Consider the following 15,422-nt stretch of genomic DNA (forward strand, 5'->3'; position numbering starts at 1 on the left):
TTACGTGGATTGGGGTAGCATCTTGAAAACGGATCTCCAGTGTATCCCGATTGACAAGAGCAGATGGGGCTATGGTTGTTGACATTACATCTGGCGTTCGTCCCACAAGTTCCAGGACAAGGATCAACACATTTCTGGTTGACACAAGCCTTATCCAGAGAACATTCAGAACTGGTAACACATTCCGGTCGGCATCCCGGCGGAGATCCAACATCTATAGGCAGGCAGGAACATACGCCCTGTCCGTTGATTTCACGACATTGACTGTTCGGGCCACACGGACTTGGTTGACAAGGGTTTACGTATTCTTGGATAGCTGAGGACATGTATTGGTATTTAAGTTTGTGGTTGATAGTTTTTTTGCGCATCTTCTGAACAATGGTTAGTATTTCAATTTATTGTAATATGGATGTGGATAGCACACCAAATAACTCCAAGCAGCACAAATTGTTTCACTTCTGAAAATTTCACTGTGTTGCAACTATTCGGAAAGAAACAATCTTTGCGTATGTGCCATCAAATCTTGCAAGCTAAAAAGCGCAAGAGGTGGAGCCTACGGAAACATCCTTCGATTACAGCTAAATTGCAATAATGTTGCAAAATACTACAGCGGAAAAAAAATAAAAATATAAAACTGGATTCGATTTATGGATCTTGTGACTGATAGTCCTTCACTCTACCACAGTACCATTCAACACTTCGAAGGGACTGCATGTTGACTCGCAATAAAAACTATACGATTATGAAGTTTTGTACTCAGGTTTTCTGTTACTTGATTGCACCACCACAGAAAAAAAAATGTGGGTTGTCAAAACGTTGAACGATGCTAAATTAAACATGAAGACACATTCAACTTATCTGCAAAATCTTAATTTAAAACAAACAATAAAATTTTGAAAGACGTACTGAAGTTACATGGTGAAAAATATGAAACTTAATAATTTTGTTTCGTGTTTGCAACATGAAGTGCAGTATTCTTTGTTTGATTGTTTCCAAATGTCAAACACGTACTGCATTGCAATTTTAATGAAACATTGATCACAATTCGAACGTTTTGACATTTTGATGCAACTTTTTCGTGCTTTGATGTTTTTCCAACGCCTTTAATGAAACTGAATAGGAACAAGGAGCTTTTAGGAAGATGTTGCGTGTGCTACTTGGGAAGTATCTAATTTGTATTTGCATTGTTCGCCAACCTATCAAAAAAAATTCAAATAATTTCAAATGGGCAGAAACCGTTCTGCATATTTTTTTATTACACAGGCTTACAAGCATCATCTAGTAATTTTTTTTTGTCTTATTTTTGAGATTTTGAGCCCAGGGTTTGCTCATCTCGAGTAAAACTTCATTTGATTTAATTTCACTTCAATGAAGAAATAGTAAAAATTTTGTGTGATTTCGAAAGCAGTACTTAATTTGTGAACCTGTGTATTTTTTTGGGGTTTTGTAATTTTTAAGTTTAGCAACCGAGGTCAAACAAAGTACGGCAATGTATATAAATATTTAAAAAATGCTGCTTACGTTCACGTTGTTGTACATTGCAGTATCGGAAGGGATCCCCTTCGTATCCCGAGAAGCAAGTACATGAAGGCAGATGATTAACGACTTGGCAATCTGCATTTTGACCACAGGTTCCCGGACATGGGTCTTGGCATTTGTTCCGAACGCAAGCTCGATTTGATGGACAATCTGAGTTCAAAACACATTCCGGCCTGCAACCTTCGTATGGGTTCCCGAAGTGATCGTCAACACAAGTGCACGATCCGGCACCGTTCTGTTCTCTACAGACGGCATTGGCTCCGCACGGACTAGGAACACATGGGGACGTTGGCTCTCTTGGGACATCCTGCTGAACAGGTACACATTGGGTGAACGGATCGCCAGTGAATCCTATCGAGCAGATGCACATGGGGGTATGACTGACGACGCGACACTCAGCGTTCGAACCACAGGCTCCCGTACATGGATTCTGACATTTTTGTCGAATACAGGCAAGATTGCTTGGACATTCTGAATTACTGATGCATTCTGGTCGACAGTTGGGAGGCGATCCAATCATGTTATCCAAACATGTGCATGATGGGGAGTCTCCAACGGGTCGACATTCAGCATTCGGACCACATGGAGATGGTTGACAAGGATTGACAGGAGTCATTTGAACTGGAGGTTCAACTGTAAGAAATGAATTTATGGATTGTTATTATATGGAATGGGGTTTGGATTTAGGTTTAACATACTTATGGGTTGACAACGGATGAATGGATCACCAGTGTATCGTTCTGGCCAACTGCAGATTGGATTGTGATTGACAACGGAGCACCGAGCTCCGACACCACATGTCCCTGGACATGGGTCTCTGCACTTCTGGTTGTTGCAAGCTTGGTTTTGAGGACATTCGGAGCTGACAACACATTCCGGTCTACAAGTGGGTGGACTACCGATGTATCCAGGCACACAAGAGCACACAGCTTGGCCGTTGATCTCTCTACATTGACTATTGGGGCCACAAGGGGACGGGTTACATGGATTACTGACTGGTGGGGCCTGCTGAGGTCGGCATTGAACAAAGGCGTTGCCGGCCATTCCATTTGGACAACTGCACATTGGAATGTGATTAATGACTTCACACAAGGCATCCTGTCCGCATGTTCCTGGGCAAGGATCAACACACTTGCTGCGGATACAGGCCTTGTCACGAGGGCAGTCCGAGTTGAGGACGCATTCAGGTCGACATCCTTGGTACGGGTCTCCTTGGTATTCAGGTAAACAAGTGCAAATGCCGTTGTTGCACTGTGCATTTGGTCCACAAGGGGATGGATTACATGGGTCATCTCGTACTGGCTCTCTCGGAGGTGGTGGTTCTGGGTAGCAATTCGTGAACGGATCTCCCGTGTATCCAGCCTCACAAGTACAGATCGGCGTGTGATTAATGACATTACATCTGGCTCCAACTCCGCATGATCCAGGACACGGATCCCTGCATTTCTCGTTCATACAAGCCTGGTTACTTGGACATTCGGCATTGATCGTGCACTCAGGTCTACAATTAGGTGGTGATCCAATGTAGTTGACTAGACAAGAGCACGATGGACTTCCGTTGCTGTTTCGACATTGAGAGTTTGGACCGCATGGTGATGGAATACAAGGATCTCGGACCACAACTTGAGTATCTTGAGGAGGTGCTGTTTTTCAAGAAATGATCATTAGTTCACGGACGACTATGAGTTAGAAGGACCTTACGTGGATTGGGGTAGCATCTTGAAAACGGATTCCAGTGTATCCTGATTGACAAGAGCAGATGGGGCTATGGTTGTTGACATTACATCTGGCGTTCGTCCCACAAGTTCCAGGACAAGGATCAACACATTTCTGATTGACACAAGCCTTATCCAGAGAACATTCAGAACTGGTAACACATTCCGGTCGGCATCCAGGAGGAGATCCAACATATGTAGGCAGGCAGGAACATACGCCCTGTCCGTTGATTTCACGACATTGACTGTTCGGGCCACACGGACTTGGTTGACAAGGGTTTACGTATTCTTGGATAGCTGAGGACATATATTGGTTTTTAGGTGTGTGGTGAATAGTATTTTGCTCATCATCTGAACAATGATGAATAGTTTGATCAGTTCACATTCTGATATGCATAGCACACCAAAATGAAAGGTTAATTGCGTTTAATGACATCGTACGCCAATTTAATAAAAAACTATTTTTTTGAACTTTTTTGAATAATTACAAACCGTTTTGTATTATTACTTATTACACAGGTTTACAAGTTCTCAGTCAATGCATCCTCATTGATTTCAATTTCTATCCAAGAAAGTAGCAATGAAACAGTTGCTTGATTCCGAAAGCATTACTTAAATTGTAAACCCGTGTAATTTCTTTGGTTTTCTGTCACGTTTTAATTAAGCGGCCGAGGTCAAGAAATGTACAGCAATGTACTTTAAGAATATGAAATATTTCAGAAAAGCTGCTTACGTTCACGTTGTTGTACATTGCAGTATCGGAAGGGATCCCCTTCGTATCCCGAGAAGCAAGTACACGAAGGCAAATGATTAACTACTTGGCAATCTGCATTTTGACCACATGTTCCCGGACATGGGTCTTGGCATTTGTTCCGAACACAAGCTCGATTCGAAGGACAATCTGAGTTCAAAACACATTCCGGTCTGCAACCTTCGTATGGGTTTCCGAAGTGATCGTCAACACAAGTACATGATCCGGCACCGTTCTGTTCTCTACAGGCGGCATTGGCTCCGCACGGACTAGGAACACATGGGGATGTTGGTTCTCTTGGGACATCCTGCTGAACAGGTACACATTGGGTAAACGGATCGCCAGTATATCCAACCGTGCAGATGCACATGGGGGTATGACTGACGACGCGACACTCAGCGTTCGAACCACAGGCTCCCGTACATGGATTCTGACATTTTTGCCGAATACAGGCAAGATTGCTTGGACATTCGGAATTACTGACACATTCTGGTCGACAGTTGGGAGGCGATCCAATCATGTTATCCAAACATGTGCATGATGGGGAGTCACCAACGGGTCGACATTCAGCATTCGGACCACATGGAGATGGTTGACATGGATTGACAGGGGTCATTTGAACTGGAGGTTCAACTGTAAGAAATGAATTTATGGATTGTTATTATATGGATTGGGGTTTGAATTTAGGTTTAACATACTTATGGGTTGACAACGGATAAATGGATCACCAGTGTAACGTTGGGGGCAACTGCAGATTGGATTGTGATTGACAACGGAGCACCGAGCTCCGACACCACATGTCCCTGGACATGGGTCTCTACATTTCTGGTTGTTGCAAGCTTGGTTTTGAGGACATTCTGAGTGACCGACGCATTCTGGTCTACAAGTGGGAGGACTTCCGAGGTATCCAGGCACACATGAGCATACTGCTTGTCCATTTATCTCTCTACATTGACTGTTAGGTCCACATGGTGATGGATTGCATGGGTTGCTGACTGGTGGGACTTGCTGAGGTCTGCATTGTACAAATGCATTTCCTGCCATGCCGTTTGGACAACTGCACATTGGAATGTGGTTAATGACTTCACACAAGGCATCCTGTCCGCATGTTCCTGGACAAGGATCAACACACTTGCTGCGGATGCAGGCCTTGTCACGAGGGCAGTCCGAGTTGAGGACGCATTCAGGTCGACATCCTTGATACGGGTCTCCTTGGTATTCAGGTAAACAAGTGCAGATACCGTTGTTACATTGCGCATTTGGTCCACAAGGTGATGGATTGCATGGATCATCTCGTACTGGCTCTCTCGAAGGTGGTGGTTCAGGGTAGCAATTCGTGAACGGATCTCCCGTATATCCGGCTTCACAGGTACAGATCGGAGTATGATTAATGACATTACATCTGGCTCCAACTCCGCATGATCCAGGACATGGATCCCTGCATTTCTCGTTCATACAAGCCTGATTACTTTGACATTCAGCATTGATCATACATTCAGGTCTACAATTAGGTGGTGATCCAATGTAGTTGACTAGACAAGAGCAGGATGGACTTCCATTGATGTTTCGACATTGAGAGTTTGGACCACATGGTGAAGGGGCACAAGGGTCGCGGACAACGATTTGAGTATCTTGTGGTGGTGCTATGGTTTGAAATGAATATTAATATGTGAATGAATTCATGATTTTGATTGATCTTACGTGGATTAGGGTAGCATCGTGTAAACGGATCTCCAGTGTATCCCGATTGACAAGAGCATATGGGACTATGATTATTGACATTACATCTGGCGTTCGTCCCACAAGTCCCAGGACAAGGATCAACACATTTCTGATTGACACAAGCCTTATCCAGAGAACATTCAGAACTGGAAACACATTCTGGTCGACATCCAGGAGGAGATCCAATGTATGTAGGCAAGCACGAGCAAACGCCCTGCCCGTTGATTTCACGACATTGACTGTTCGGACCACATGGACTCGGCTGGCATGGGTCCACATATTGTAGGATAGCTGTATGTAATCAAATCATGTTTACTTTAGAAGGAATTTCTGTTTAGCTTATTGGCATTTTTTTTTGAAGCACCTTACTCCGAATATATCATTTACTTCATATAATTTTCTTGTAAAATCAAGAAGTTTCAATTTTAAGTTGGAGTTCCAAATTTGTTAAGCTAAGCATTATTAGAAGCACGAATAATTTAAATATTCTTACGTTCTCTTTGTTGAATACTACAAAATCTGAACGGATCTCCTTCGTATCCTTGGTAGCATGTGCAGGACGGTAGATGGTTGACTACCAGACAATCCGCATTCTGACCACAAGTTCCCGGGCACGGGTCTTGACACTTGTTTCGCACGCAAGCTCTGCTCGAAGGACAATCCGAGTTCAATACGCACTCTGGTCTACATCCCTCATACGGGTTACCAAAGTAATCCTCAATGCACGTGCATGAGCCGGCACCGTTCTGCTCCCTACAGACCGCATTGGCTCCGCACGGGCTTGGAATACACGGTGAGACTGGCTCCCTTGGAACATCCTGCTGAACAGGCACGCACTGAGTGAACGGATCGCCAGTGAATCCAACTGAACAGATGCACATCGGTGTATGGCTGACGACTCGACACTCAGCGTTCGCTCCGCAAGCTCCCGTACATGGATTCTGACATTTCTGCCGAATACAGGCAAGATTACTTGCACATTCCGTATTACTGACGCATTCAGGTCGGCAATTGGGAGGCGTTCCAATCATGTTATCCAAGCAGGTGCATGACGGTGAGTCACCAACAGGTCGGCATTCAGCATTCGGACCACATGGAGACGGTTGGCACGGATGGACAGGAGTCATTTGAACTGGAGGATCAACTACAACAAAAATCATTGCACTGGCTGTTAGAAAGAATGGAGTTGGTTGTGGAATTTGGATAAACATACTCATAGGCTGACAACGGATGAATGGATCACCAGTGTATCTTCCCGGACAACTGCAGATTGGGTTATGATTAACAACAGAGCATCGTGCTCCGACACCGCATGTTCCTGGACATGGATCTCTACATTTTTGATTGTTACAGGCCTGATTTTGTGGACATTCAGAACTAACGACGCATTCCGGTCTGCAGGTTGGCGGACTTCCAATGAACCCTGGCACACACGAACACACAGCTTGGCCATTTACTTCTCGACATTGACTGTTCGGACCGCATGGTGATGGATTACACGGATTGCTGACTGGTGGGGCCTGTTGAGGCCTGCATTGCACAAATGCGTTGCCAGCCATTCCGGCTGGGCAACTGCACATTGGAATGTGGTTGATGACTTCGCACAAAGCATCCTGTCCACATGTTCCTGGACAAGGATCAACGCATTTGCTGCGTATGCAGGCCTTGTCACGTGGGCAATCCGAGTTAAGAACACACTCCGGACGACATCCTTGGTAAGGGTCACCTTGATATTCAGGTAAACAAGTGCAGATTCCATTGTTGCATTGCGCATTCGGTCCACATGGAGATGGATTGCATGGGTCATCCCGCACTGGTTCTCTTGGAGGCGGTGGCTCAGGGTAGCAATTTGTAAACGGATCTCCCGTGTACCCAGTTTCACAAGTACAGGTCGGGGTATGGTTAATTACATTACATCTGGCTCCAATTCCGCAGGATCCGGGACATGGGTCTCTGCATTTCTCGTTCATACACGCCTGATTACTTGGACATTCCGCGTTAATCATGCACTCCGGTCTACAATTGGGTGGTGACCCAATATAGTTTGCAAGGCATGAGCAGGACGGCACTCCGTTCGTGTTACGACATTGAGAGTTTGTTCCACATGGAGACGGAACACAAGGATCTCGGACAATAATTTGAGTATCTTGAGGGGGCGCTGTAGTGTGGAAAGGGTCATTATCTTGAGTTTGATTGCATGTTAGTATGATCTTACGTGGATTGGGGTAACATCGCGTGAACGGATCTCCAGTGTAACCAGATCTACAAGTGCAAATAGGACTGTGATTGTTTACGTTGCATCTTGTATTTGTGCCACAAGTTCCAGGGCAAGGATCAACACATTTCTGATTGATACATGCTCTATCCAGCGAACATTCAGAACTGGTGACACATTCCGGTCGACATCCTGGGGGAGAACCGACGTACGTTGGCAAACACGAGCAGACAGCTTGTTCGTTAACCTCTCTACATTGACTGTTAGGTCCGCATGGAGTTGGATTGCATGGATCCTGACTCACGATGGCTGTGGGTGGATTTGTTTATTTATGTTTTCATTGGAATACATATAACGTAGCAATTCGAAGCGATATCAGCGTTTAGATTCTTGCATCCAGCGTGAAGAGAAGCGTAAATAGATTTATGTTTCGATGCGACCTTGATGAGTTAACATCTATAAGGTCGCATTGAATAGATCGGATAATTTTTTTTTCAGCATAGATAAATTGTGCTTGAAAGCAGTCCAAGCCTTGATTTTGCATAGATTTTTGATTGCTCCCAAAGCAGTCTTCGTTAGTTTATTGCTTCAAATATGAAGCGTGGCAGAATTCAGAAGCGTTTGAAGATGCAATTTTTTGACAAATTCAATCACCCTGTTTTTCATTCTCTCAACTGCCGTTCTACGCATAATTGCCCCATGTACATAGGAAATCCCAGCAAACATGGGACAAATATGCGTATGACGGCAGTCAAGCAAATATACGTCTCCGAAAATAACTGTCAGCACAAGTACGTAAGCTCGCAAATTGTAGTATTTGTCTTTGTCGTCGTCGTCGTCGTCATGTTAGTAGTCACAGTACTAAAAGCCAGGAAGCTGTCCGGGCTAGTGCAGATAAAGGCATTGTGAAGCATAATCTTACGTTCTCTCTGTTTGACATGGCAATATCGGAAGGGATCACCCTCGTATCCATCGATGCAGGTGCACGAGGGCAGGTGATTGACAACTTGACACTCGGCGCTCTGGCCGCACGTTCCGGGACACGGGTCCTGACAGCGGTTACGGATGCAGGCCCTATTGGAGGGACAGTCCGAATTCAAGACACACTCGGGGCGACAACCTTCGTAGGGATTTCCAAAGTGATCCTCGATGCAGGTACACGACCCGGCACCGTTCTGCTCCCGGCAGATGGCATTGGCCCCGCACGGGCTGGGCACACAAGGGGACTGGTTCTCTTTGGGAATATCGGCTGGAAAATGAATCGATCGGGTAGAGACTCTCAAAGTTTGGTGTAGATCTCGGCAAGTGGAATTGGTGAAGCACTGAAACCATAAGCGGACCGAAGCGACCAGTTTATATAGCGTATAATAAGCACCGAAGCATTGGGGGGTGGGAAACGGCGTTGTTGTTCGTTTGCGGTTGGTGGGAGGAGGTTTGCGATTGCGTTTGGTTAGATTTGCGTGTGAATTGCGTGGGCGTGGAGTTTTGCTCAAAGTACGGCTAATAACTGTGATATCGTACGGCTGTTTGGCGGTTGCGACAGGCAGTGTTATAGGTGGAGAATTCAGCAGACTTACCTTGGTGAATTCTCGTGCGGCTTTCAAGCTGAAGCTTAAACTAGGCTTGGGGACCATCATTCGACTCGGTTGTAAAATTTATAAAAAGTGTACCCACTTAATCCACTTCACAGAATGCGGTGAATTTCACCGAAATCTCAACAGCAGAACTGTTTGGTTATTATTCTACAGATTTTATGTGACTTTTTCATTATTTGACTTTCAAAATCTGTATAATTATGTACAAAAGAGTTCTGCTGTGGAGATTTCGGTGCCATTCCACCGTATTTTGCAATTTATTTTAAGTATGAGTTGAATAATAATATTCATTCAATAGATTCAGATTGTGATCGTTTCGTCGAGTGATGGTCCCCTTGTGAGTGATTCCCTCGCACTATGCAGTAAAGCTTTGCGACAGAATGTATCGTTTCAGGTTTTGAAAGGTTTGGAAAGTTAGGTTTTTAAAATGTTATATCCAGAAATTAGATATCAGCGTAGGCCCAATATAGGACGATACATCCTGTTATTTGTGAATATTCTTTATCTCTACCAGTACTGAAGCCCTTTTTAATCTAAAGCATTTCAGTTCACCAGTGGGCTGTTGTGATCTAATATCCTTTGTTTATCCCTTTGTGATATAGCGCGTTTCCCAGCGGCCTTTTTGTTGTGATAATGGATGGGTGTGGTGCAGTTCTATACTATTTCTTTGAATTTCTTTCTACGAACGATGTGCTTCTGATTTTTATAATATATTGAATATAATTTGCACCATACATTTACTCAATGTTCCTAATGTTAATAACCTTTAGTAGAATGCAAATTTTGTCATAATCTTCCAGTTGTAACGATTTTCTTGGGATCTTCTTCTTCTTCTTGGCATTACATCCCCACACTAGGACAGAGCCGCCTCGCAGCTTAGTGTTCATTAAGCACTTCCACAGTTATTAACTGCGAGGTTTCGAGCCAGGTTACCATTTTTGCATTCGTATATCATGAGGCTAGCACGATGATACTTTTATGCCCAGGGAAGTCGAGACAATTTCCAATCCGAAAATTGCCTAGACCGGCACCGGGAATCGAACCCAGCCACCCTCAGCATGGTCTTGCTTTGTTGACGCGCGCCTTACAGCACGGCTAAGGAGGGCCCCTTTCTTGGGATCTTAATGACAAATCGTTTAGATCGATGAGTACGGGACTGTACGTTAGGTCTATGGTCCCGCCGACCATCGTCATTATCATCACCGCTTTAGAAAAGTTAACTCGATCTTGTCTCGGAATCTCGTCTTTACAACTGTATGAACAAAAAAAAAATACCCAAAAAACAAATCTCACAATTTTTGTATAAAACCTTGGCATATACAATTCGGCAAGGTTTTAATATAAATTTGCTTAATCTTTTCAAAGTGACCTAAGTAATATTTTTATGAATTATTCTGATTAGCGCAATCAATAGAACAACATGAAAGCTTTTGATTGCAGTACCAAATTAATTCCTGAAAAATGTTACTTAGGTCCTTTGAAAAGTTAAGCGAGAAAATGGAAACTTTTATACAAATGTATACTGTATAAAATAATAAAAAAAAGTGAGATTTCAATACATTGTTTGTTTCCACAATTGTATATGCCAAAATTTTATACAGTTTCTGTAAGGTTCTTATGAAGACTTGTATTACAACTGCATACAAATTCCCATTCCCATTCCCATCACAAATCATCTTTTCCTTACCTTAAATTCTCCAACAAATTGCTTGAATTTTTGTCAGGACTAAATTATCAAAATTATACCAATAAATCGGGTATTCCGACGTGAAAAAATGAGACACATTGAGTAGCTTTTGTAACTTTTTAATGAGTAGGTTAAAATTGAACTGAAAGAAAAAAGACTGAAAGAGTGTAATGTTTACATGGGCAGAAGTTTATCAAATCTGTCTAGTGGTTGAGATGGCACCGAAACAAGAGTGTATCTACCCCACCATTAAGCACATTGTACAAAACCTTATGAGAGGTGTCAAGGGCATAAAGTGCGAGCATATCAGCCATGGAGAGGAAAACTAATGAACCAATGAAGTAGAAACTTGCCCATAAAAATTTAGAATAAAAAAACAAAACGACAAAAAGATTTTTTTGACGTTTAATTTTGTGTGTCCTATTTTCATCGAGTACAGTCTTTAGAGATATGGGAACTATACTTTTGAACATGTTTCAATCTTGAAGTGCTCCATAGAGCATTTATCACAAATAAGTGATTTTTGATACCTTGTGTGACTCCGGGGCGTTCAAAATAGATTCTGTTGAGACAAACCATTAATATGACTGGTTGTAAATCTCCGACTAGATCCCAGAAAATATTTCCAAAAGAGTCCACCATGTAAGCTGTTTTGAAAGTTGATAAGGTTTCCTTAAAGTCTGAAATAATTCCTAGAAGCTCAATGTTTGAATTCTTCAACTCCGCATTAGTTCCTGAGCTGCTAAAAGCCTCATCACTTCTTCAAACGAGGCCGGAAGTCATTTAAGACATTCATGACGATTCATAGGACTGTTTTGAAAACTCTTTCCACTTTCAGGAATTCTCACCTCCAGATCTCCAGAATTACTGACAGAGTTCTCTTTGAAAACATTTCGAAAGTTCCAATAATCTTTTTGAAAATCGGTATGCTCTCCTTGGAATTTTTAACAGCTTAGTGTTCATTAAGCACTTCCACAGTTATTAACTGCGAGGTTTCTAAAGCCAAGTTGCTAATTTTGTATTCGGTATATCAAGAGGTTATCACTGATGATACTTTTATGCACAGGGAAGTCGAGACAATTTCCTAATCCGAAAATTGCTCTTAGACCGGCACCGGGAATCGGTAACCCAGCCACCCTCAAAGCATGGTTCTTAGTGCTTTGTAGCCGCGCAGTCTTACTGCACGGCTAAGGAGGGCCATGCGTTCTTCATCATCGTTATAATATCCAATCTGGGTTTCATAAGCATATGCGCATTATGGAAACCAAATTTTCCGGAATACGAGATGTTCAAGTTCTCAAAAAACCTGAAATTCAAACATCGGTATATACCCAATCCAGTTCAATAATGAGATGTCCATGGTATCTACCAGGATTGTATTGCACATTGATTAACCTGATCGAAAGTCTCTGTGCACCCAAACGTTTTGATGAACCAAAAACGGTATGTAATATAATGCACATACGCTGTGTTGTTTAGCGGGTAACGAAACAAACCATTCAGGATTCTTTGTTGATCGGGCCACAGGTACGAATATGTGGATCATACTTCTCACTGTGAAAAGTGAAATGTGCGGAGTGAGAAGTGAAAATTGAAAAGTGGGAAGTAAGTCTCATTTCTCATAGTAAGGGAAAAAAAGAGATATTTCACTTCTCACATATCGATCCTCTATTTTTACATCTCACTTGTTACTTCTTATTTCGAAAAAGCGAAAAGTACCATGTGAGAAGGGAGAATTGAGATGAGAATTAATGTGAGAAATGATATGTAAGGAGTGAGAAGTGGTACTTCTTCTAATTTATTTTCACTTTTTATGCCGATTGAGAAAGTATAAGCGAGAGATGAAAAGTGAGAAATGAGAAGTAAGAAGTAATACGTCTCAATTTCTCACTTATTATTCCTCATTTTATTCTTTCTTTTCTCGTACATCAAAGTTGTACCGAAAGGATATAGGATGACTCCAAAACTGAACTTTTGATAGAAGGCCAGAAGACCCATAGTGTTATATACCGATCGACTCAGCCTGACGAACCGAGGTGATGTCTGTTTGTGTGTGTATGTACAAATTGAAGAAAGACACTTTTTGGAACTTAGCATTACCTGGATTTACTCTGCAAATAAGTTGTAATTTGACGTGGAAATGCGTATCGTTACATTTATTGTTTGCATATTGGAAAAACTGGCCCGATCGGACACTTGTACTTTCGAATTATTGAAAAAATCTTCATTGTTTAGCTTGGCTTCTCATGGCTACTTCAAGTATACGTAAATGCTATAGGATCACTAAAACCGAACCTTTTGATAGAAGGGCTCGGAGACCTCATAGTGTTATATATCAATCGACCAGATCGGTCTGATAGAGCTGATGTATCAGGAGACACACTTTTTTGTACTTAGCCTTATCCGATTTGTTTGCAACAGGTTGCATCCGACGCGGAATCCTTCCTAATTTCGCTATTGAAAATTGGCCTAATCGACCATTGCGCTCCTGAGTTATTAATAAAACATTGATTTTTTCCCCATTTTTTCCATTTTGAAAAAAAAAAATTCAAAAACGATTTTTTTTAATACTGCTGTAATGCATTCAAATAAACGCAAATAAATGAAATTGATGGAAAATAAACTGAATCCATCTCCTAAAGTGCACTTCTTTGACCCTCTTATAGTGCTTTTCTTGTTACTAATAATGAGGTGAACCGGTCTAGGGCTGTAAACCTCATTAATAAAGACAATAAAAAAAATGTTACTAATATGTATTTTCTTGTTTTATAATACACGAGAAAGGCACCATCGCAGCTAAGTGGATTGTTCTGGGTTTTTTCCTAAAAAGTTCCCCCTTGGAAAAAAAAAATCGAAATCGATTTTTTCTTACTTCTCACTACTGAATTATCATTAATCACTGCACATTCTCTACAGTTCGGTCAAACGATATTTTCAGCTAGCAAATGAAATTTGCGTCGAATGACCCGTTTGGTTAAATTTTATTTTGACCTATTCGACCAAAAGACTTTTTTGACCACTAAGCAAAATTTACGGCCAATTGGCCTTTTCGCCCAAATGACCTGTTCGGTCAAATTACTTCTTGTACAAAATGACAACATTTTCGGCCGTATGTTCCTTTACGTCAAATGGTAAACCGTTTTCGGCCTTTCGTTCAATTCGGCCAAATGGAATTCGGCCTAAATAACACATTCAGCCAAGTGGCATTTGGCTAAAAAGCTAAAAAAACGGCCAAATGACCTCTGATTAAATTATTCAACCGGTATGTAGAAACTAGTACTGATATATGTTTTGTTCATTTAAAGTTATTTGCCTATATTCCGGGTATTGAGCCACCCGAAGTGGTTAATATTTACTATGTCTGAAACCTCGATTTATGCATATGCACAACATGTGACAGATTTAGTTCGCAAAATGAATTTGAGGGTAAGCTGTAAGCATTCTATTGGTATTTCTTCTGTTATTACTTGAAAACTTTTCTATGTCATTGAGATGAGTGACGTTTGACGCACGCACACTATTGTGCGATTCGGCATGTGTAAACAGTTTGTTTTCATTCTGCCCATAACCTCGAAATTTATAAGGCAAAAGGCAAAAGAGTCAAAAAATATATGGAAATATACTCATTTTAACCCAAGCTTTGCTGAGTTGCACCATCAAGGAGTGTTTGTTTTCCTTTTATCGGCAATTCTCACAAAAGATATTTTTAGTTACTAGATAAAGATTGTCGCTACCTGTTCCTTTGTTCTGCTGTCCGAAATAGATGTTACGGTGGTACATACCTACCAAATCGTATGGATTTTCCTTTTCTTTGATCATTTAGCCTCTATCCTCGCCATAAAGATGTGTTCCGGACAAGCGACGACAGCGACAATCTTTATCTAGTAAACTGGGTATTATCTTTTTGCACTCACGGCGTGGAGAGTAATTCTGGTAATATGGTCTCGTTTAATATTTTCACCAACACGAACGCATCGGTTCGTGGCTACAAAATAATCCCATTTCTGATTTTTGCCGTGACAGCTGTTTTGGTTGCAAACAAAGTAGAGTAAAAGCGTAGGAGTGAAATGTTCAGTGTTGCGCTCGTTCGTTGAAAAGCCCACTTGCACGTGCGTAATGATGGATAATGGCTAAGACCAGGGGAAAACGAGAATGTTTCCCACTCAAACAATCTGGATCCCAAGACTGGACCGAGAAT

At 42.0% G+C, this 15,422-nt stretch overlaps 1 protein-coding gene across 1 annotated transcript in view; it reads right to left on the bottom strand.

Moving 5' to 3' along the window:
* Window positions 1-15,422, bottom strand: part of LOC134212048 (uncharacterized) — a 472,480-nt gene that overhangs the window by 34,777 nt on the left and 422,281 nt on the right. The window contains 12 exon segments of the mRNA XM_062689549.1: window positions 5-316; window positions 1,522-2,172; window positions 2,238-3,182; window positions 3,241-3,270; window positions 3,273-3,551; window positions 3,988-4,638; window positions 4,704-5,648; window positions 5,707-6,018; window positions 6,239-6,871; window positions 6,941-7,885; window positions 7,943-8,251; window positions 8,865-9,191. Of these exon segments, the coding sequence (XP_062545533.1) occupies window positions 5-316; window positions 1,522-2,172; window positions 2,238-3,182; window positions 3,241-3,270; window positions 3,273-3,551; window positions 3,988-4,638; window positions 4,704-5,648; window positions 5,707-6,018; window positions 6,239-6,871; window positions 6,941-7,885; window positions 7,943-8,251; window positions 8,865-9,191 (6,339 nt within the window).

The sequence above is a fragment of the Armigeres subalbatus genome, chromosome 2 (assembly GCF_024139115.2).
Source record: "Armigeres subalbatus isolate Guangzhou_Male chromosome 2, GZ_Asu_2, whole genome shotgun sequence".
NCBI classification, from domain to species: Eukaryota; Metazoa; Arthropoda; class Insecta; order Diptera; family Culicidae; genus Armigeres; species Armigeres subalbatus.